The 24,000-nt window shown below is 43.2% G+C and overlaps 1 protein-coding gene across 3 annotated transcripts in view; it reads right to left on the bottom strand.

The window, feature by feature from the left end:
- LOC119654874 (transcription factor collier) overlaps positions 1 to 24,000 on the bottom strand; it is a 177,982-nt gene that overhangs the window by 80,204 nt on the left and 73,778 nt on the right. For all 3 annotated transcript variants that reach the window (XM_038060469.1, XM_038060471.1, XM_038060470.1), the window contains exon 5: positions 8,986 to 9,054. In XM_038060469.1, the coding sequence (XP_037916397.1) occupies positions 8,986 to 9,054 (69 nt within the window). The remainder of the gene's footprint in view (positions 1 to 8,985; positions 9,055 to 24,000) is intronic.

Here is a 24,000-nt window from a genome sequence, read left to right as displayed (position 1 = left end):
GCTCTGTATCAGCTGACAGAGGTACTACGGGACGCCATAGAAACAAAAGAAATTGCACTGTGCGCGTTTTTGGATATCGAAGGAGCATTCGACAACACATCGCACACAGAGATACAGGATGCCCTGAGCCGCAAAGGAGTGGGAAACACCCTGGCACTCTGGATGGGCAAAATGCTAGAAAGCAGACAAATAGAGGTACAAACAGGTACAAATTCTATTATCATGAACACCACTCAAGGCTGTCCACAGGGCGGAGTACTATCGCCGCTGATGTGGAGTATGGTAGTGGATGAACTCCTGGACGTGTTAACTAATACTGGAATACAAGTCCAGGGCTACGCGGACGACATTGTTCTAATCTGTAGGGGCAAATATGAAGATACCCTATGTGATAGAATCCAAACTGGATTAAGGGTTACTAGTGCCTGGTGCAGGAAGGTGGGACTGCGGATCAACCCAACCAAAACCACCATAGTACCATTCACTAGGAGGCGTAAGCTGGATCACCTGAAAGCCATAACATTACATGATATGGAGGTGAAACGAGAAACAGAGGTCAAATACTTGGGAATCACGCTAGACCAAAAATTACTCTGGAAGACACATGTCGGAAACACTTGTCGGAAAGCTACGAGGGCTCTGATGACTTGCAGATCCATAGCAGGAAAAAAATGGGGTTGTAGCCCGAAGATACTACTTTGGATATATACTGCAATAGTAAGACCAATGATTACCTATGGAGCGGTAATCTGGGCAGAAAGAACCCAACTCAGCACACAAGCCAGGGAATTACATAAGCTCCAAAGGCTGGCTTGCGTGTGTATCAGTGGGGCAATGAGGACATGCCCAACGGCATCCCTGGAGGTCCTTCTGGGATTAACCCCTCTCCATCTGCACATACAGATGCAGGCAAGGAGATCAATATTCAGGATGGCCGGTAGCATGAGTGAGGCTGGGAGCTGCCTAAATCGAAGGAAGATTGATATCCTTTCTAGGCGGTATCCCGAATTACTGATACCGAGGGACAACATGACAACGAGGTTTCACTTCGATAAGAAGTTTGAAACACGTTGGAGTAACAAGGCAAACTGGGAGAGCGTGGCTGCGACATACGGCTTAAACCAGCAACTGATTACTTGGTACACTGACGGATCCCTCACAGCAGAGGGAGCGGGTGCCGGTGTCATTGGTCCAAGGAAAATGTACTTTGAGCCAATGGGCAGGTACACTAGCATATTCCAGGCGGAAATTTACGCCATAGACAAATGTGCCTCCTTTAATCTGCAAAGGAACTACAGGGGGCAGAACATAGCTATTCTCACCGATAGCCAAGCAGCGATCAAGGCACTTAGGTCCAACCATGTGAACTCTAAACTGGGAATGCCTTGAGAGACTGAATACACTCGGCTCGTCCAACAAGGTCTGGATACTTTGGGTTCCAGGCCATGCTGGGCTGGAAGGCAATGAGGCAGCGGATGAACTAGCCAAGAAGGGAGCAGGGATGCCTTTATACGGGCCAGAACCCTTCTGTGGAATCGGAAACGGTTTCATGGCTATGAATCTAAGAAACGAAGAAAAACGGTTGAGGGAACTATATTGGGCGGGCCTACCAGGGATGGAGCAGTCCAGGGTGCTTACTGGGGGATACGAACCCATGCGCACAAAGGATTGCTTAAACCTCACCAAAAAGAACCTCCGAATCATAGTGGGAATTCTCACTGGTCATTGTCGGCTGAACTACCACCTAGGGAAGCTAGGGATATTTACGGACACTGCCTGCAGGTTCTGTGAGGAGGAGGACGAAACCTCTATACACGTCCTGGGACAGTGTCCAGCACTTGTGCAAAGTAGGTCGATACATCTGGGAGAACACTTAATACCAGATGCAAAGCTGAAACTTCTGGAAGTGGGGAACATACTAAAGTTCCTAACGGTTACTGGCCTGCTTGAGATACTATGATTAACAGGTACACTATAACCAGTAAAAGGGGCACAATAGTTCTTCAAGGACGCGGTGCGACTTTCCCTTAATAGAATAATAATAATGGATGCATGAGGCATCAGATTTTTTGTGCTGATATACTCCAGTTTCAAAGGCTGTCATCACATTTACTAACGCAAATCCTGCGATGCATAAGCGAATCTGGGATTTTTCGTTAGACGGGGGAATCGGGTACAATGGACCACTAGGGTCTAAAAACTCAGAAGCTTTTCCACTCCCCCAACTCACACATACACATATCGACCAAATAATTTTTTGAATGGAGAGAGAAGCGAGTGCTGAAGTGTCACTATATGCCAATGAAGCTAGCTTCACTTATTTAAAATTCTGAAACTTTGAACCTTGCTTGAGTATAACAAATATAGCAATCAATTTAAAGTTTTTCGAAGTATTTGATAAAGCGTTGACAGTTGGATGGACAATATTCAATTTATAGACCCAGAAGGAGTCAGTAGGTTATTATGACGTTGGGCGGATGTAGTCGATCTACATGGTCTAGAGGTTAATGGCGATCAGAAGAACTAAGAAAGTTGCTCATAGACCACAATGTCGGGTATTCCAACATTACAATCAAGGGTCCAACAATTATTTTTTTAATACCCTTGCCTGATGCCACTACTCTGTGAAGACTCTCCCTTCGACCTAATCAATATCCTACAATTACAACTAATCCAATTAAAATGATATGACTCGCTATTATATTGCACGAAAATCATATTGAGCGACTTACCGCTAATTTTATCCCTGTCAGCTGAGGATATGGACGAATTATATAAACACGAAAAGAATTATGTTAAACATCCACTTTCTCACTACCAACAACATATGGTCACCGCGCTTATCCGAATACCGTGCATACATCACGTCTAGGAATAATATCCATTATAGTCTGCTCTACAGGTTGCTTCGTTACAAATTCCACCCTCTAAGTATGTAAGTTTATTTAGAATACGCCAGACTAGAGTGGTATAAACCACACTTGGAAGCAGCGACGAACAACTATTACCGTAAGTGGTTATTAATTTTACTATCAGTTTGCGTGCCATATCAATAGCGGCAGTTGTTATTGGTTGGTATTGTCTCGTTCCATTGTGGTATATACCATGTGACAGCAAGAACGAAACTGAAAGGTTTCCGTAGAAGGAGAATGTCCTAGTTGCTGTCGTCTTCATCATTATTACGCTCGTCAGGGTCGACATTGAGTCACGCAAATAAGTTTACAAATTGGCCTACTAATTTTTAGGGAGCATTGCGTTAACAATGAACTTTGGCACTTTTACGCAGAAATAGTGGAAAACTAGAGATTGGAGGAACTAGGGGTGTGCGTCAATTTCGGTGCTGAATTGAAGGAAAACAAGGACATTTGGTAACAACTAAGTTTACAGTAAAATTTAAAGGTGTAATTTCTAGTCGATTAAAGGGTTTAATGTTACCTCTAAGTCGCAGTGGGATTATCCTTTTAACCCAAGTTTTTATGAAACCAAAATCCCGGTGGTAAGTTTTCTACTCGGGGTGGGTTCTGTATAGAGACTTGGACAAAAATCTGCTGATTGAATCATAATTGGAATGACCATCTAAAAGACCTCAATGGGGAAGATGGCTTGACCCTCCTAGCCCTCCTCCTTCTGCGCACATGTCTGGTTCCATAGGTGGTAAATCCATCGAAAAATTAAAAATCCCATGCAAACCATATGATGCCATAAACCTTTTATGGTCAAAAATGCTCCCTATTTAATGTGCATATATTCGAAAATTAGATTGACTTAATTTTTCCAATGAGTAGTGTCTGGACACGCTAAACCTTGAGCCTTACATAAGTCATGCACTATCCTGCGAGACATTTTTCAATAGAGTTGTTCATGGTGTAAAATTCTACGATATATCTGAGTAGTTTGAGGACATTCTAACCATCCACTATAATACAAGGGTACGATAGCCCCCACCCCCCATATAGCGCTTGAAACGGAGGAAATGGGTAACGTTTAGTCGCCTTTTTTAATCTTCTAATGCACTCATGTGTCAGAAGTATAGAAGGAGTCCTTTCTGCAGCAGCGACGTGAACAAGTGGCTAACTTATGAGTGGAGGGAAAGGAGACGAGTTATCTTTCAAGCATCTTGAATTTTTTTCTAGATATCTATTTCAAGGCTTCAATGTTTTTGAGGCTTTTTTTTTATCCCGGGAAGCTTTGTCCACGCCTAGTGTACGTCTACTGAAAAGAATTTTTAGGGAAAGGTCAGTCTGTAGGTTTTTAAGTGGAAGCAGTTTTTATAGTTGAGAATTATTGTGTCTTTTTTTTTTGGAATAATTAAGTGTCTGCCTGGTTTCCAGTCCATTGTAGATTGATTGAGTCAACAGCAATTAGTTGATTGTCCGAGTATTGCTGAATGAATAGACGGGAAATTTCTGGTTCCGAGTGGGATTGCATATTATCTCATTGTCGAGAGTTGGAAGCTGGAAGCTGGACGCTTCTGGTATGAAAGGTTTTGTGTATCTCTTTTATAAAGACATTTGAGTGTGCTTGTCCCATTAGTACGTAGCAAATACTTGAACTTGAAAAGAAGTGACAATTTGATTACTTTCGACCTCTCGCATTACTCACCTTTCCAGCAAATGTCAAAATTAAAGCCGGAAAGTACTAGTCAAGACCTTTCATTTAAATCCCCGCATGGCTATATTTGGTGAAAAAAAAATGTACAACTCCCTTTTGCATGTATGGGGATCCTCACTTAAATTCGATGTAGGATTATGTAACTCATTGTAGGCGTGAGTATTCCCAGTTCCCACTTTTCCACCAAATTTGGTGTCAATGGCTAAAACTGTCTCCGAGAAAAATGCATGTGACAGACAAACAGACGGATCGGAAGAGCTTCGGAAGACCCAGGAAGAAAGGATTAGAAAAATGCGTGTGACAGACAGACAGACAAAATCATGACGAGTAAATGAGATTGATTCAGATCAATCTCAACCATTGTGAGGACGCACACGACCCTTTGAACCAGTCAGTCCAAGAGCTCGATATGGACGTGGGGATTATTAGGGAAGACAACAGAGGAAAAGGTAACGTGGTATGGGTTACCGACAAAAGTAAGCAATTTGGACGACAGGACGATACCTCTTCGAAGAAATAACCGCAACGCCTGGTAATGGGTTCGAAAGAGTTAATATTAATGGCATTCATGTCTATAGTTGCTACGCTCCACCAACAAGTCTGGAATATGAGCAAATGTTATAAGAACTGACGTTAGACGCAAATGTCATCGCGGGAGACTTCAACGCATGATCTACCGAGTGAGGAAGCGAGGGTTTCTAACAACAGGGGGCTTATGTTGCCAGAAGTTTTTTTCGTTGACATTGTACGTATACCTTCTGGAAAGAGAGGATAGATGCAGTGGTAGATATTACCGTCGTTGATGAGGGACATTACCTGGCGAGTTAGTGAACACTGGAAAGGATTGGGGTAGTAGTTTCGGCTATGTGCAGCAAATGTGAGGAGGAGGAGGAGGCGGCAGCTGCCCGGAATCCTCAGATCTCAGACGAAGACACCTTGGCAAGGTTTTCTTCAATGAAGAATCTGTACACTCTCTGCCTCTGGAGAATGTTCTAAGATTCGGTAAAGCCTGCGAACAACGTAGGCGGGAAGCCATTGAATAGACAACTTACGGGGATAGTACAATGGGCCTAACAATGGCCAGATTGCTCGGAGCTGCGGCTCCCCCCAGTTAACTAAACTAACTAACTAGTGAACACTACACGTATAGCGATCATCAAGCTATACTGTTTAGTGTAGTGCAGAACAGGAGAATGGATAATCCGAAAGACATAACGGCATGTCGGACGAAGCAGTGGGGTTTAAAAATGTTTGACACGGAAATGTTCTTTGAGATATTTTAGGATAGTTCTACACCAACAGGTATAGCGAGTGATAAATCTGAGCAAATTGTCACAAACATGATCGTAGCCTGTGATGGCTTTATGCCAAGTAGTAGAAATAACGCTCACATGAATAACGAAATCAGACGATTGCCATATGCCTGCAAGCGATAAGAAATTACCAAGGCACAAATAATGCGCAGGAAATTGCACAGAGAAAGGCGTAGAAAGGTACAAAACTAGTTGAAGGGAGCTGCGGCAGGTGATCCGTCAAAGTAAACGGAATTTCTTTAAAGAACTCTGCGAAGAGGCCGACATCAACCTGTGGGGAGGAGCCTATAGAACGGTAATGGCTAAGTTGAAAGGAAACAAGGCTCCGCAGATAAAGTGCCCAAAGAAGAATAGTGTCCACTCTATATCCCCAGCAAAGCAAATGCATTGTTGCAGTTGAAAGAGAGCATCCCACAAAGGATATCCTAAGTATAACAGGGGATGAGCTTACCTCTGCCTGCGAAAATGTAGGGGCTAAGAAAGCACCCGGGCTGGATGGGATACCGAACGTGGCTTTGAAGACGGCGATAAAAGCAAAGCTGGAGTGGTTCGTTTCGACCTGCTTGAAAGAGGGCACCTTCCCGGCTCAGTGGAAAAGGCAAATGCTGGTGCTGTTACCAAAGAGCGGTAAACCCCTTGGAGAACCATCGTCATATAGTCCCATTTGTTTGCTGGATAGTATGGAAAAATTGGTTGCTCCCAATTGTAGAGGAAGCAGGAATTATGTTCACACAACAATATGGTTTTCGCGGCGGCAGATCAACGGTGGAAGCTACCAACGTAGTAGTGAGTCTGGCAGAGGAAGCAATCGTTTAGGTTTATCAATGATTGGTTGGTATCACATAGATTAGATTTGGCGGAACACAAAACTGAGGCTGTACTGGTCATCAGCCGTAAACTGAAAGAAATTCTACCGTCTCGTGTATAGAAGCATGTGATAAAGTTCAGGCGAGAAAGCAACGTAGCTGCGTTAACTGGCATAATGCCCAATATTGGAGGTCCCAAACCACCGAGGAGGCTGTTCATCCACTTTACTGAATGCAGCTCAAAAGCCCTTAATGTTCAGGCGTATATGAGAAAGTTATCTTCAGTATATCGTCTGAGGACATTAAGGGTCATTACCGCATTCCGAACAACGTCAGACGAAGCAGCTTTCGTAGTCGTGGAAATGGTGCCCATTGATATTTTGGTTGAGGAGATGCGAAGCACGTAGTGACCATAATGCCGAAGATCGTCGACGAGAAGAAAGACCGCGCCTAACCAGGGTGTTGGAGGAACGTTGGGATAATTGTCACAAGGGCAGGTGGACGTAAAGGCTCATTCCAAATATCCAGCTCTGGATTACGCACAGCTTTGGAGAAGTCCAATATCACTTGGCCCAATTTCTAACTGGACATGGTGGATACCGCAGGTATTTACATCGTTTTGGACATGACGATTCTCCCTTCTGTTCTGAGTTCGTTTCGTATGTCTGAGATTTGCAAATGGGAGGAAACAGCGTCAACTTCTCTTGACAAGATCCTTACAAGTGGAGACGAACATTCCGCAAATGCGCGAATTCCAAGAAGTGTGGAATTCAGTTAGTGGCACCAATATCTGTATTCAGGGGGAGCTTCGAAGGTTGGAGGCCTTACGAAAAAGCGGGAGGGAAGGAGCGATTCTCATCGTAGGAGTAAGTCGATAGGGCCGCCTTACGCTGTAATGTCTGTAGATAGTTCCGTGGGGCATAGCGGGTCAGGAGAGGTGGTTTTAGTGGGTTAAAGTCCCACACTGTTGCTTTCGATAGCTAAGAAGCAGCGGTGATTATCAGTTTAGATATTGACTTTAAAATTCATTTGTTTGGGAAGCTGTGAGTTCCAGAAATCTAGAGGTGAATCATCCTGCTAATATGTGATGATTTCACAGAAATGTACAAGAAATCGTAATGGGTCACAAATTATTCTACTACCCCCTTGAACATGAAAACCCAGCACTAAAATCATAATATCTGCAGTAGAGCGTTGCTCCCATTCAGTTTCATCCACTTCCCACATCCTGCAGATAACGTGGGCACGCCTTCACTAATTGAATTAAAAAGATGTGAACTGAACGAGCTAAACGATGTGCAACCCCAAAACTGTGCAATTATGCCCATCGCTAATATCGCTACAAATTGCTAACCAATTATCTCAGGCAGGGATTCATGCAGGACACTCCAACTTGTACATCTATTAAAATTTATTTTGGGCTTTATTTCCTGATGCTTCGGTGTTCCTTCAGTTTTCGTGTTGCTGATGCTGTTTTGCAATTACCATAATTTGTCTGACACGTGTCAATAAGAAATTGCGTTCAGGATGATACCGAGGTACATGTCCTTTGAATGTACTGTAGCGCACACATGTGGGAGTGCACGAGGGGATTTGAGTTGATGCAAGTGCACTTGCTGGTTGCATGGAAGCTAAATTGCCTGACTCATATTGCATAAGTTGTACATTTCACGAATGGCATTAGCTTTCAATCAAATTGATGAAAATCATATTTTGTCATCTTAAGGTCGTCTCCGAATATGGGTGGGAGTGTAATCCTTGACATACACGTAGTGAGCACAAGAGTATTCAACGGGGACGATTTCTTGTCCAAGGGAAAATGACAAGGAGTACATGTTTTCTTTCGAATTTAAAAGGATTAAAATGCCAACTATAAATAAGAAAGTAGAAACTGACTCCCGAAGCACTGGACTTTTTGTCCTTGACATAAAAATATGCTCCTTTATCTCGAATGAAACAAGCAGATTGTCTTTAGGGACCATCCTAGTGTATTTGATCGCATATATCAATATTTCGGGAGCCAGTTGTTTCCTTCCTCAGTGCTAAGAATTTTTTATATTGTAAGCACTGAGGAAGGGAGTAACTGGCTCCCGAAATATCAATATATGCGATTAAATGCACTAGAGTTGTCCCTAATTTAAAAAGCAATCTTCTTGTTTCTTTCAAACACTGAGGACAACCAAAAAATTCACCACCAAAAATTACATGCTCCTTTATATTATTTTAGTAAATAAATGTGCAATTATGGTACTTACCGATCAATGATAACAGGATCTGAGGGTGTCTCATTTCGGTTGCCGCAACTTTTTTTATCACAGCATCGACTGAAATTCAGAAAAGATTTTCCATTAGTTATCAAAAAAGCTAAGTGTACTTATCAGTTAAAATAAAAAAGATATTATTTGCATTTTCAGATGCATAAAAATAAAGTAAGTGAGCCACAAACGGCAGGCCGATGTTTTCTGTGGATGCTCGCTCCTGCACTGAGCGCATCAACGTCCTTCACATTATATTAGAACAAAGCGCGGACTTTAGATCATAGGTTCACTTTCATTCGTTGATTTCAAAAAGATTTCTGGGAGCATAAGCAGAGGATTATAGGCATGTTCTGTGTTCGTCAAAAAGCAGTAGCAACTCCTTTGCTGACTATTTGATGCAGTGGAAGCCTCTATCCACAGTAAAGTTTATGAGCAACTGGCGGTATAGATGAGTGACATCGAGCAGATAGAACTGTTGATGAGGTGAGGTTGAAGCATATTGCTAGGGGCGGGAAACTATTACGTTAGTGCTAGGAGCGGGACACTATGGCGTTAGTCTTGTTAACATTAGATTTTCATACTTTTATTTCAATATCTGCTTGTATCCTAAGAAGAGTTTGGGGCTGACCAGAACCACCCCATTGCACGAGCTTTTTGCTTTGGCCAACGAGCCGCCTCTCTGTTTCAGAAGGACCCTCCTCGTATCTAAAGAAGTTCTTAAATTGGAGGAAAGTAATCCTAAAACGTATCAACTACAGATTCAGAACTCAGATGCTGAAAATGGTCTCTCCTCGACCCGTAAGTCGTTCCACAGCTTCTTTGACACTGTATCTCCCAATGTTATTTCCGCAATCTCTAATAAGATTCAGGTTATCCTGTCGTATAACTTGAGGGCTATGCGTGGCAGAGCGGTGGAGGGCCTCAAATTAAGGGGTTTTCTGGTCCTGACGTCTGATGTTGCGTTCATGCGTGGTGGGTCTGCCTGCGCAGTGGTTGGTCTCACGTCTTCCGTTGGTGTCAGTTCGATTTTAGCGGCTGAACTTTTTGCCATGCTTTAAGCCATGAAGGTGGCTTTCAGGATGGGTAAGGAGGGGGTTGCTATCATTACATACTCTCTCCATACCATATGCCATCGCATCACCTAGCGGGCAAAATACATGCTTTTGCTTCTGACTCCCTTTTTAAGTCCTTAAAAGTTCGATGATACCCGGTGCACGCAGGGCACCCATTAAATGAACTCTACTCTACAAGTTTGTCGAACCCTCCCCTGTAGATCTGAAGACGATTCAGGCACACTCCCATAGAGAGTGGGAGGATGACTTTTTGGTGACATCACCTGTCAAAGGACCATTTTTCTCTAACAAACCCGCCTAGATCAAACGATTTGGAAATAACATCTGTTTCTTTCGACCTTAACATTTCCGCAATTATATTCTCTGGGATCATGCTCCTTCCCAGTGCTTAATTCAAATTCATTCTCTCTATTGTGAATCTTAGGCAGTGAAACATCACATACTCTGCATCTACCGCTATACCACTGCATCTAGGGAAATTTGGGAATTCATCCGACCTAAAGCGATGCAGATACTGCGTGTAGCAACTACCGTGCCGGTGAGCAACTGGATAAGGCTTAGTTAATTTCCCCTTTTTTTAGCTAATGTCCTATCTGTGCTGTCAGAGATCATACGAGCTTGCCCTTGTCGCATTCTTGCGTTGTGTTTGTCTTGCCATACGCCTTGTATAGTACAGAATACTCATTTCGTCCGAAAGATTGTGACTTGGATAATTTTCATCACTACCAGTACTGTCGCATCTGTTGTGGTTCTTAAAAGACCTGGTAAACCAAATTTAAAAAGAAGACGAGACAGACCGTGTCTGAGATGGAGCAATGGCATAGGTCAGGACGCCAGAAAATCTTGAGAGATATCGAACTGGTGGACTTCGGCGCAAAACAGGGTCGACTGGAGTTCCTTACTAAGGCAGACCTAGACCGGGTACCGCCTATACAAGTGACGCGTAAAGCAGAATAGATCGCACCACCTCGGCCGGCAGCAACCATCGGCAGTGTTTTGGTCCGCCAATATTCGGCAACATTTTTGGAAGTGCCGAGGTGGTAATAGGTGTTATTTGACATGCGTACTCTTGGTGATCCATTAAGCTCAGTTTGGCAACAATCATCACTCCCGGAAACCGTCTTTCATTTTCATTGTTTCGCGTAGACCTCCAAATGCTCTGAGTACTTGGCTGCAACAACTACAATAAGGTCATCTGCAAAGCTGACAATCGTAGCCTTTTTTTTAAGACAGGAAGTAGAGCACCTCATTATACGTGACATTCCATAGCAGGGGACTTAGTACCCTGTGTTATCCCAACTCGTGGGAATACTCGAGTAGTATCGCCAAATATCCAGGGACACTTTAATTTGGTTCCGACTGGTAGAGTTGAATACATTTTTGGCATTCGATGTAAACAGGCACAGCAGCCGCTCGAACTCAGCGCGTAGTTTGCCAGAGTCAGCATACTTATCGCATCTAACGTGGAGTGGGTGCGTCAAAATCCATACTGGCGCTTCGACAGACCATTGTCGCTTTTGACGATGGGTAGTGGTGTTTTTTATAAAATTCTTGCCAGAACAAATCTATTCTAGCTTTGCCACGTGTGTGTCGGAGCTAGAGTGGGTGTATGTGAAATCCGCCCTACGTTAAAACCACTCCACGTCTTTCCAACTTCAGCTCCGTAGGGTCATCATCTAGGCATTACTTCGGTAGGTGGGTTTTGCATTTAGATACTCGTGTTTCTGCTCCTTTCAGCATCCTTCCTTCTTTCTTCCTTCAGCAGCTCATCCTGTATTCTTACGATTTAGAAGGAAACCGCAAACCTTTCCACCTCAGCATCTCCGGAACTGTATTCTCCAGGTTCATGCTCCTTCCCAACGATTGATTCAGATTCATTTATCCATTGCGAATTTTGGCCAGTGAAACATCATGTACTCTGCATTCTCCGCTATGTGACTGCATCCAGGACAATTCGGCAAATAATTCAATCGAAAGCAATGCAGACCCTGCATATGACAATTATCGTGCCGCGCGAGGAACTGGGTAATGTGGTAGTTTTCGCTCAAGTCATATCCTTATGTTCGGAATGAACTTTTGCGGCCTCCGGCTACTCTTCGTAGATTCGTCACATCTGCGGTCATACGATTCTGACCTTGCCGTATTCCTACCTTCTAAGTGTATCAATTTCTTGATGTTTCTCCTGTCATTTTTATCCGATATGGTGGTCACCAGCCTGTCGAAGCATTTGAAACTGTCACTCTTTGAAACTGTCACCACTGACCTTTGGTTGTTCAAGGTGTGGTGCGGTTGCGAATATGGCCGCAATGAATTCAATGGTATTTTTACCTGAAGAATCATCTTGGCTGTGATGACTCTACAATCATTCCATTTACGCTAGAATTAGGCTTACCGAACAATGCAATCGAACATAATAAAGGAAGTCACTAGTCTGAATATCGAAGTCGATGGTAAACCACCAAAAGGCCGGCCCAAGCAATGGTGGCTTGAAACGCTGGATGGGGATTTAAAAACCTCGCGATTGCATTTAGATCAGGCATTTGATAGGACCAAATGACGAAACCGATCACGACGTTCGTCAAACAGAATTTTAGGTAAAGGATTCTGCATATTTTGTCAATAAGATAAAGAATCCTCAGTTAACTGGGAATGTTATCCGAGTTAGTTTCGATTTCTTGCGCACCATAGTGAATACTGTGAAGAATCCCTGCAAAATATAGGTCGGAAGTTTCCGGACGACATCACGGCTTCCACGATCTAATAACAGCTTGCTAGCTAAGGTTGACCAAAATTCCCAAAGACCCAAAGACATACTAGCGATGCTTGATCAAACTATAGTAGATAATGTTTGAGGGTCGATTGATTTCAACCGGAACAATTTTGCAACACTAGTTTGTAGCCCGTTAACATTGTCAAACTGTACTTAAGATCACTTGAGGACTCCAGAAAACCTCTAATGACTACTACTAAATTACGTGCAGTTATAAAGCAATGTACATTGCAACAACATGAAAATCCAGTGGGTTTAATGTGAGTGCCTGCCGATGATTATTTGGGGACCACAATCAGACTTCTGCACTTACTAACTAGCATCGCGGTACTAGTTTACCCTGAATGTAGGCCTCTATTTAACACCTTTTCCGCAACTAAGAAATACGATTCTCGCAACTCCACGCTTAAGTCCACAAGGAGCTCTGCCAGCGATATGAGCACAAAGGGGTCAACCGCAAGTAACCGGGCCGAAAGCACATTCCCCAGGAGTGACGAAAAGAACTGGATCAACCAGGGAAATAGACCTGCTGCCCAGAAGCAGAAGCTGGACGACTGGACTTCTAGGGCTCAGGGTGGACAGCGACGCGCAGGAAAGCGCCATGTCGGAGGAGGAGGGTGACACTCCGATAGTGGAGAAGAGCACCAAACAACAACGGAGCCAATGGCCAGCACTAAGATAGCCCAGATAAACCTCCACCATGCGAGAGCTGCATCTGCAGTGATTGCAAGGGCAAATTCCAAGGAGAACATTGGAATAGTGCTGGCTCAGGAGCCCTGGGTGTACTGGGGGCAGATTCGCGGTCTGCAAGGAGGAGGCATGCAGGTAATTTGGGATTCCTCTTGTGAAAAACCAAGAGCTTGTATAATTCTTAAACGTAATTTAAAATACATATGTCCCCGGTTAAGAAACCGGGGACCTTGTGGCTATCCAAGTCTCATTGGAAGCCGGGAGGAGCACTCGAGAGGCAGTTGTAGCATTGGGAAACTTCCCAGGAGACGAGAGCCGGGCTCCACCGGAACAAGTCGCAAAGCTGACGAAGTATTGCGAGGAGAGGGCGTTACCACTTCTTCTCGGCTGTGATACCAACGCCCACCACGAAGTCTGGGGAAGCAGCGACACTAATCGTAGAGGTGAGTACCTTCTCGAATTTATTCTTAGCAATATACAACGTAGGGAACACCCCAACATTTGTGACCAGCACCAGACAGGAGGTACTGGATATAACTCTAGGTAATACCCTAACGAATGGGATGGTCAGGAATTGGAGGGTGTCGGATGAACCCTCAATGTCTAATCACAGGATAATCAGATTCGACATTGAGGGTAACTCCGAAATAAAAAGAATAATAAGGAATCCCAAGAGAACGGATTCGGAATCCTACACAACGCACTTGAGCAACAACATTGCCCACCTTCAAGGGGGCGGTGACATCAGGAGCCAACTGGAATTAGAAACGGTGGTGAAAAACCTCAACACAATCGCCATTGACGCATATGATGCCAGCTGTCCGGCCAAGACAGTCAAGTCATCAAGGGATGTACTATGGTGGAACAAGAACCTAGCCAGAATGAGAACAGAGGCACGAAAACTCTTTAACCGGGCAAAACAAACTGGGGACTGGCGGAGGTATAAAAATGCACTGACTGCGTATAGCAACGCGATCAGAGAAGCGAAATGGAACAGCTTTAGGGAATTCTGTGAAGGGATTGAACAGATCACAGAAGCAACCAGGCTGTACAAGGCTGTAGCCAAAGACGGGGGAATATCCTCTGTCTGCTTGAAAAAGGAAGATGGGACATTCACCGAGGATGAGGAGGACAGGGTACACCTGCTGCTCAGAACTCATTTCCCGGGGTCCTACCCCTCGGCGGCAGGCGACAACAATCTGCCTGACACCCCAACAACGAATAAAAGGGGAAGAAAAGAGAGCTGGAAACTAGCAAAAGAGGTATGCTCAGAAGCTAAGCTAAGATGGGCAGTGGGAACTTTTAAACCACTGAAATCTACCGGAGTAGACGGCATTCGTACTCAAAACGGTGGAGAAGGTCATAGACAACTATATTAGAACTAACGTTCTAAAGCGTATTCCCCTACATCACTGTCAACACGCTTACCGGGCAGGACGGTCAACTGAAACTGCTCTGTATCAGCGGACAGAGGTATTACGGGACGCCATAGAAACAAAAGAAATTGCACTGTGCGCGTTTTTGGATATCAAAGGAGCATTCGACAACACATCGCACACAGAGATATAGGATGCCATGAGCCGCAAAGGAGTGGCAAACACCCTGGCACTCTGGATGGGCAAAATGCTAGAAAGCAGACAAATAGAGGTACAAACAGGTACAAATTCTATTATCATGAACACCACTCAAGGCTGTCCACAGGGTGGAGTACTATCGCCGCTGATGTGGAGTATGGTAGTGGATGAACTCCTGGACGTGTTAACTAATACTGGAATACAAGTCCAGGGCTACGCGGACGACATTGTTTTAATCTGTAGGGGCAAATATGAGGATACCCTATGTGATAGAATCCAAACTAGATTAAGGGTTACTAGTGCCTGGTGCAGGAAGGTGGGACTGCGGATCAACCCAACCAAAACCACCATAGTACCATTCACTAGGATGCGTAAGCTGGATCACCTGAAAGCCATAACATTACATGATATGGAGGTGAAACGAGAAACAGAGGTCAAATACTTGGGAATCACGCTAGACCAAAAATTACTCTGGAAGACACATGTCGGAAACACTTGTCGGAAAGCCACGAGGGTTCTGATGGCTTGCAGATCCATAGCAGGAAAAACATGGGGTTGCAGCCCGAAGATACTACTTTGGATATACATACATAGTAAGGCCAATGATTACCTATGGAGCGGTAATCTGGGCAGAAAGAACCCAACTGAGCACACAAGCCAGGGAATTACATAAGCTCCAAAGACTGGCTTGCGTTTGTATCAGTGGGGCATTGAGAACATGCCCAACGGCATCCCTGGAGGTCCTTCTGGGATTAACACTTCTCCATCTGCACATGCAGATGCAGGCAAGGAGATCAATATTCAGGATGGCCGGTAGTATGAGTGAGGCGGGGAGCTGCCTAAATCGAAGGAAGATTGATATTCTTTCTAGGCGGTATCCCGAATTACTGATACCGAGGGACAACATGACAACGAGGTTTCACTTCGATAAGAAGTTTGAAACACGTTGGAGCAACAAGGCAAACTGGGAGAGCGTGGCTGCGACATGCGGCTTAAACCAGCAACTGATTACTTGGTACACTGACGGATCCCTCACAGCAGAGGGAGCGGGTGCCGGTGTTATTGGTCCAAGGAAAATGTACTTTGAGCCAATGGGCAGGTACACTAGCATATTCCAGACGGAAATATACGCCATAGACAAATGTGCCTCCTTTAATGTGCAAAGGAACTACAGGGGGCAGAACATAGCTATTCTCACCGATAGCCAAGCGATCAAGGCACTTAGGTCCAACCAGGTGAACTCTAAACTGGTATCGGAATGCCTTGAGAGACTGAATACACTCGGCTCGTCCAACAAGGTCTGGATACTTTGGGTTCCAGGCCATGCTGGGTTGGAAGGCAATGAGGCAGCGGATGAACTAGCCAAAAAGGGAGCAAGGATGTCTTTACACAGGGCAGAACCCTTCTGTGGAATCGGAAACGGTTTCATGGCTATGAATCTAAGAAACGAAGAGAAACGGTTGAGGGAACTATATTGGGCGGGCTTACCAGGGATGGAGCAGTCCAGGGTGCTTATTGGGGGATACGAACCCATGCGTACAAAGGATTGCTTAAACCTCACCAAAAAGAACCTCCGAATCATAGTGGGAATTCTCACTGGTCATTGTCGGCTGAAATATCACCTAGGGAAGCTAGGGATATCTACGGACACTGCCTGCAGGTTTTGTGAAGAGGACGACGAAACTTCTATACACGTCCTGGGACAGTGTCCGGCACTTGTGCAAAGTAGGTCGAGGCATCTGGGAGAACACTTAATACCAGATGCAAAGCTGAAAGATCTGGACGTAGGGAACATACTAAAGTTCCTAACGGTTATTGGCCTGCTTGAGATACTATGATCAATAGGTACACTATAACAAGTAAAAGGGGCACAATAGTTCTTCAAGGACGCGGTGCGACTTTCTCTTAACAGAATAATAATTATAATAATCCCATTACAAACTCGTTTTGGATTGTCCTCCTCGAGCACATGGGAACGGGACTCACCATATTGGATCACTAAAAAGAATTTCGAACACTGACACGGTGGAGAGTTGAAGAAGTTACAGTTGTCGAAGACGCCTTGCAGGACCAAGGGGCATCCAAGTATTAAGTAAAACTTTTTCCTAATACCGCCGTTTATACGATGGAAATTCAAAAACGCGCTGAGAATTTCACCAGGCGATGGTCTCGAAAGATCTGACAATGTCTACCACAGTCATAGGAAAAACCTCAGTTTCAAAATCTGGAAGTATCATAGACTTTTGAGTTACTGAGTGCTGAGTACTTGCTACTGAACATGTAGTATGGGAGGTACTGATGTTCGTAAATTTTACCCAATGGGCGGACCTCACCGCTGAGGAAAGGTTAGATATCTATCATTGTTCTTCTATTTTAAGATGGAATGACTATGCCCCTTTAATTTATCTGGCTCTGCCGTCGACTCAAACGTACACGGCTGGACGAATCCTTTTCACCAGGGAGACGAGGAAACAGACAGAAGTTAATGGAAAGCAACTTATTCACTTGATTCGTGAGGTGAGGAACATCCTAGATTCGAATTCCAGCATTGAGGAAGACAGCAAGCAGTATTCGGAATATCTTTATTGAAACAATTCGATTCGATTTCTAATTAATAATGACCTTGTTTTATCCTACAAACGGCCTCGTAAATTTTCAATTTTTTTCAATTGTTTTTTGTAGCCGTGTAAGCATATATTGAATTGCTGCATAAACACCTCCAGGAAAGTTCCTTCAATAAATTTTTCCTCAATTCAAACATCCATTGTTGTCAAAACATTCAAACAAGACTTCACGTCGCTCCTAAAACTTTACAAAAATCTCACTCTCTCTCTTGACCACACACGCATTTATTTCTATATTGGCACATCCGCTTTAAGGATTGTATCTTTTTGAGTTTTCGTTACGATTATGCTCTTCTGCATCCCTTCAAGCATGTGAGTTTACATTTCTTGGAATCTAGATCGGCCATATATGTTTCTTGTCTCCTCCTGTTACTCTACCATCACACTTTATAGTCGCGTAGTCCTTGGTATATCCTTTTTTGGCGTCCGAAATAGCGCTTTCGCTTCATAGTAAAATACTAGTGGTTCTGGGCGAAGAACACAATAGCAAGGGGGCTATTTTCTATATTTTGGGAGAGAGCGAGCAGATATCCTGCGTAGCCAGCCAAAAAGCCGTTTTTATAGGGATATGCTGAAATCAAGTGAGTCTTCAACGACATCAGTTCCCCTCGGAAAAATATCAAGCACTCATATACCCTGTTATCTACGTATATACTCGTACAAACGTACATTCTGAAATGGCAACAAAGAGGACCAAAGGCATACAGTAAGTAGTAGGTACAACACAAATCTTTTTCCACTATACACCTCGATACTAAGGCGTATAGCGCGTGTATTACATGTATCTCCCGATAACACTCCCCCTGAAGTATATGTTCGTCCTCAAACTGACTTCGCTACATATATTTCTACAGCTAGAGGAAAAGTCAATATTCCCTAGTGCTTTCCCATTTCTCAAGAGGGTAAGATCCCCTGAGATATATTTTCCCTGTCTCTTGGAATTCCTGCGTCTTGTTGTTGGTGTTGTTGCTATTGTTATTGCCGTTCGTTGTAAGGTATTGGCGGCATTGCCGGCTTTTCTTAAAAAAAAAAATAGAAGTGAAACCGGGGGACTGACGACGACGGCCAATGTGGTATGATTGATCCACCTAGTCGTGTTGGCTTTTTGAATTCACTATTGACTGCCATTTTCTTAGCCACCATCGCGTCAGCTAGTTCACTCAAGAGAAAAACGGTGTTTGGATGTATAATAAAAAGATGATGGAGGATTCAAAGGACGCAAGTAGTGTGTCCGTCATTATAGTTGTTGAATTCTTCTGAGGGAGTTTTGGGGTGTCAGTTTTCGTAAAGAAAAGCTTGGTGCCCTTCTTGATTTGAATTTGAATTGATCAAGGAATGGAATCTTGTACCAAGCTCCTGGCAATAGAGGGGTAACGCTGAAATGCTCCTTACCCTTTTCTCACACTGACAGGATAAGTGCAGTGCATTATTATTCTCTCTCCCAAAAGAGCCTCGAAATCCATTAGATGCGTTTCAAATATGTCTTCTCTTGTCCAAAGGCATACCCATCTATTCGGGATGTCATTTATCCCCTCGACCACGAAATTCCAGGCAAGTATCACAACAACATGATACTCCTGTAATGTATCCTTATCAGGGAGAAATAAAGCTCCCGAAGATACGTAACAAAAGAAATGGCCGATGCTTCTTGTTGTCATGGACTGAGCGAGATCTTTAATCCTGTCGACGGACAATGATGGCAGGAGCAAAGGCCAATACACATCCACACCTACGTGGAATGGTATTTCTAGTGAAGCTAGGGAGCTTTAAAATTAAGCATGGTTACACGTTGATGACGATGACCTCTATACAAAGACAGCATCTACTCAATTGAAGGATACTTCACTGGAGTCAGATAGTCTTAAGTCTGAACAATTGCTAGGATCGAATTATGTGGATTCTAAACGATTGAATGAACAGGCAAAAGCTTAGGTTTGATGCTAATTAGGTTTTTATGTTAACCATCATAGGATGTTAAACTTGTGCAGGAATATTACAAAAGATATTTTTGGAAACGGATGAACAAATGGCTGGATTTATGATAAATATGAAATGTTGGGAAATTTTTTGATTATATAATTTGATTTTAGACATGAGAAACGCGATGTTTTGGAAAGTTTTTATAGGATCAATAACGTGGCGAAAAATCGGGGGTGTTATTTATTCAGTTTGAAAATCAGGATAAGTGAAAAGTGAGTGAAACAATACAAGTCATTTGGGGAAAAAAATAAGGCGGACCTTTTTCTGGGCTGGAAAGGTACCTATATTGCCAACAAGTTGTTTGAAAAGGCTGAAGAAATATAAGCAGGGCTTTAGGCATGCCTTGAGGTAAGAAGATTGTCCTGTAGAGAAAGGAATAGAACTGTGTTCTTCGGTTAGGGCCATGTACAGAACTTTATTTCTCAAGATAATTGTTATATTCTGTTAACGCTGCATAACCTCTATTTAAATTTATTAGAAACGCCCTAGAAAGAGACATCAAGCACTTTACGTAAAAGTCATTTTTGTGAATCTATGTGAGTGATGTCAGGAGTAACAAGTCGGGAAACCGGAAGCTTGACGCTTCAGGTATAAAAGGTTTTGTGTTTCCCTATGTGAGGAGCATAACGTAATTCTCCATTGGCTTATAGCATTGACCCGAGATATTGAAATCGCTCAGTTCCGGGAAGGTTACTGCCATTGCCAGAACTGAGCGATTTAGATATCTCGAAGGGCAGGTTACTGCCATTGCCAGAACTCAGCGATTTAAATATCTCGAGTCAATGCTATCAGCCAATGGAGAACTGCGTAATGAAATTGTCTCACGCGTTAATGCAACCTGGATGAAGTGGCATTCCCCAACTGGTGTTCTTTGTGATCGACGTATCAGCGCACGTCCCAAATCTAAAATTTACTGCAATGTCGTCCGTCTGCCGCTCTCTATACTGCTGACTGTCGGCCGACTATAAAGGACAATGAACGGCGTCTTGCGGTAATGGGGACGAAGATGTTGCATTGCACTGGTGGTGTGACACAGTTTGATTACGTCTGAAATGAGAATATCCGCGATCGATATGGGTTTGCACCGATCGTGGAAAAACTGCAAGAGAGGCGTTTTCGATGGTGTAGTCACGTAATCCACGCTAACGAGAATTCAACAACCAATATTGGTTGGAACATCGAAAGCAATGGTAAGCAACCAAAAAGCCGGCCAAAACAATAGTGGCTTGATACGCTGGATGGGGATTTAAAGGTCTCGCGATTACATCCTGATCAGGCATTTGATAAAATAAAATGACGAAACCGATCACCACGAGCCGACCCCCGCTTGTGAACTGAAGGCCGAAGAAAAAGAAAAAGATGTGAGAAGCGACGAGTGCACGACAGCTCCGTGTAATATAGCTAAAAATTCCATTGCCCTCTATTTTCCAGAAAGCGATTTAAATAAATCATTTGATGGAAAGCCCTGTGTTGATAATGGTCAACCTCATACGCTTCACGCTCTCAGTTTAATATTATTAGCAAATGCCAACAATTTAACCAACATCAAATATAAACAAGTCGGGAAACCGGAAGCTAGACGCTTCAAGTATGAAAGGTTTTGTGTATTTCTTTTATAAAATATGCATATATTATGTGAAAATAGCCACTTTCAAGTGATATTGATATTCATAGTCTTGAATTTGCAGAGGAGCGCAGATTTTACCTAGTATAACTTCGTTAGTAATAGTGCGATTTTCACCAAATTTGGCAGGATCATGATCTATACTGTAGTGATTCTAGGGTGAACTTAAGGGGGTTTTCCTGTCAATTACTAAAAATTATAGTAATATACTATTATTAACTTTATTTAAACAGGTATCGATATGAAGGGTGTTTCGGAGCCTAGGCACCATATAGTGGCAGCCCTCTGATTTTTTCCAGATTTTTCGGTTGGGTAGTTCCTGAGAATGGGTTCGTTAAAAAAATACCACTTTCAACCCCCCGCACTCCCCACCTTTTCAGTAAAAGTCAAAACTAATACCGGCTTCGAAAAGTACCAACCGAGACCTTTAATTTGATACACGACATGACTATATTTGATGAAAGAAAATTTACACCCCCTTTTTGCATGTATGGGGACCCCCCCTTAAATTCGCCGTAAGCGGATGTAACTCACTATATGCGTGAGCGTTCACAGTTCCCACCTTTCCACCAAATTTGGTGTCAATCGCTATAACCGTCTCCGAGAAAAATGCGTGTGACGGACAGACAGACAGACAGACGGACAGACAGACAGACAGTAAACCGATTTTAATAAGGTTTTGTTTCACAAACAAAACCTTAAAAAGGGCTAGGGAGAATTAGATTCTTCTTGAATGGAATTTTAATATTTCACGCGAATGTCAATTATTCCGGGTAATTATGACGTCAGCATCTGATTTGCATGGCTTTGGAAGCGGTAAAATCGCGCGAAATTGCTAAGTTTGAACTGCTATAGCTTTGGCGTTAATTGCCAGATTTCTACGAAATTTTGCAAGTATACACAGAATATTGTTCTCTATACTGGTACAAAATTCCGAAGTCCTAGGATGAACTTAGGGGGGGTTTTCAGTAAATTTCTAAAAAGTAGTAATATACTATTAGTAAGTTTATTTGAGCAGATATCGGAATTGGACATATTTTGAGGCCTAGATTTCATCTAGGCGCACCACCCTGATTTTTCCCGGATTTTTAGGTTGGGTAGTTTCCGAAAATGAGTCCTGTCTCCCTTCAAGTGCGTACATTTTGACTCATTACTCATGCACTGTGCAATTTATACCAAAACTAATATAATAGTTTCGGAAAGTACAAATCGAGACCTTCCATTTGATACCCTACACAACTATATCCGGTAAAAAAAATTTTTGAATCCCCCCTTTGCATGTATGGGGAGCCCCCCTTTAAACTCCACCTAAATTTATGCCACTCACTGTATGCGTGGGATTTCATAGTTCCCATCTGTCCACCAAATTTCGTTCGGATCGGTTTAGCCGTTTTGCAGAAAAATGCGTGTGACAGACAGACAGACAGACATTGAATCGATTTTAATAAGGTTTTGTTTTACACAAAACCTTAAAAATGAGAATGAGATAAATTATCTGATGGCTGTTCGTTGTAGCGAAGTTACCATTTTTGTAGATGAGCATTAACCAAGAAGACTACATACAGGAGGTTTGTCTTCTGGTGTCTTGTTTGAAATTGCATGGTGGACAAAAATCATTACGCATGTTCTACCTTTTTTGGTACGTTTGCGGACAAAATTCCGCCACATGACACACCGATACATGAATCCCAAGGACCTCGTGACATTCCGTGCCCCCTAGACTCCTGTGTTTAGTCTTCTTGCCATTAATATATGCTCTTCATTATTTGATTTGCTAGATTTGTAACACTTATTTTTGTTAGGTCGGTTGTCGTCGGAATAAATAAATAAATGTTTTTCCTTCCTGTGCCCCTGTAAGTTGGGGTAAGTTATCTCCGTTTGTCATAGACTGAAAGCAATAGAAACGTGTTGACTAGTAATTTGCAAATTTCGAAACTAGGTTGTTATCGAAACATCAGCGACGCCTTGGATAAGGACTAACCTTACGGCTACGAACTTTGGCTGCGGAAAAAGGGCTTATGATTGTTTTTTGAAATGTTCGTTCTTTCCAACTAGAGTAAGAATATCTGCGATATAAGCTGGATATTCTAGGCCTAAGCAAGGTGAACTGGTGGGGTCGAATTATACCTCAAAATCATGATCGACAGGATTTGGATCCCTCCTGTAATGAACGGATTATTGGGAAGCAATATGCGAGATTGTAACCACCGATATTCTCGGTCTTCATTGATTTCGGGAAAGCTTTTGGCAACCTGAACATAAAGGAGGGGATATCTTGAATGCTCTATTTAAGAGGGACTTTCCCTAGACTTAGTTCAGCTATTATCAGAGCGGCATATCATGTTGCAAAATATCACGTGCTGCATCGAGATAGAAGCTCAGATGTATTTTAAGTTCAACGCGAGGTCTCCCACGGTTGTACATACCTTATTACAGATACCTTTTCTCTTCGTTATCGTTGGCGTTCTTCATACTGTCTTGGCTGCAGGAGGTTTAGGGGTTCAATGAATCATGAAAAATCCTCATCTAGGAGCGTGAGTGTGCTTGATGCATCCTACGTGTCGTATCATCATGGCATGTCTCCTTCAGAAGAGCATCCCTGACTTTGCGACCTATGGACTCCGTTTTAAAAGGATGATACGTTTTAAGGTAAACTTCAGTATAAAAACGCGGAAAC

Source organism: Hermetia illucens, chromosome 4 (genome assembly GCF_905115235.1).
Source record: "Hermetia illucens chromosome 4, iHerIll2.2.curated.20191125, whole genome shotgun sequence".
Lineage (NCBI taxonomy): Eukaryota > Metazoa > Arthropoda > Insecta > Diptera > Stratiomyidae > Hermetia > Hermetia illucens.
This window is presented reverse-complemented; position numbering and strand designations above follow the sequence as displayed.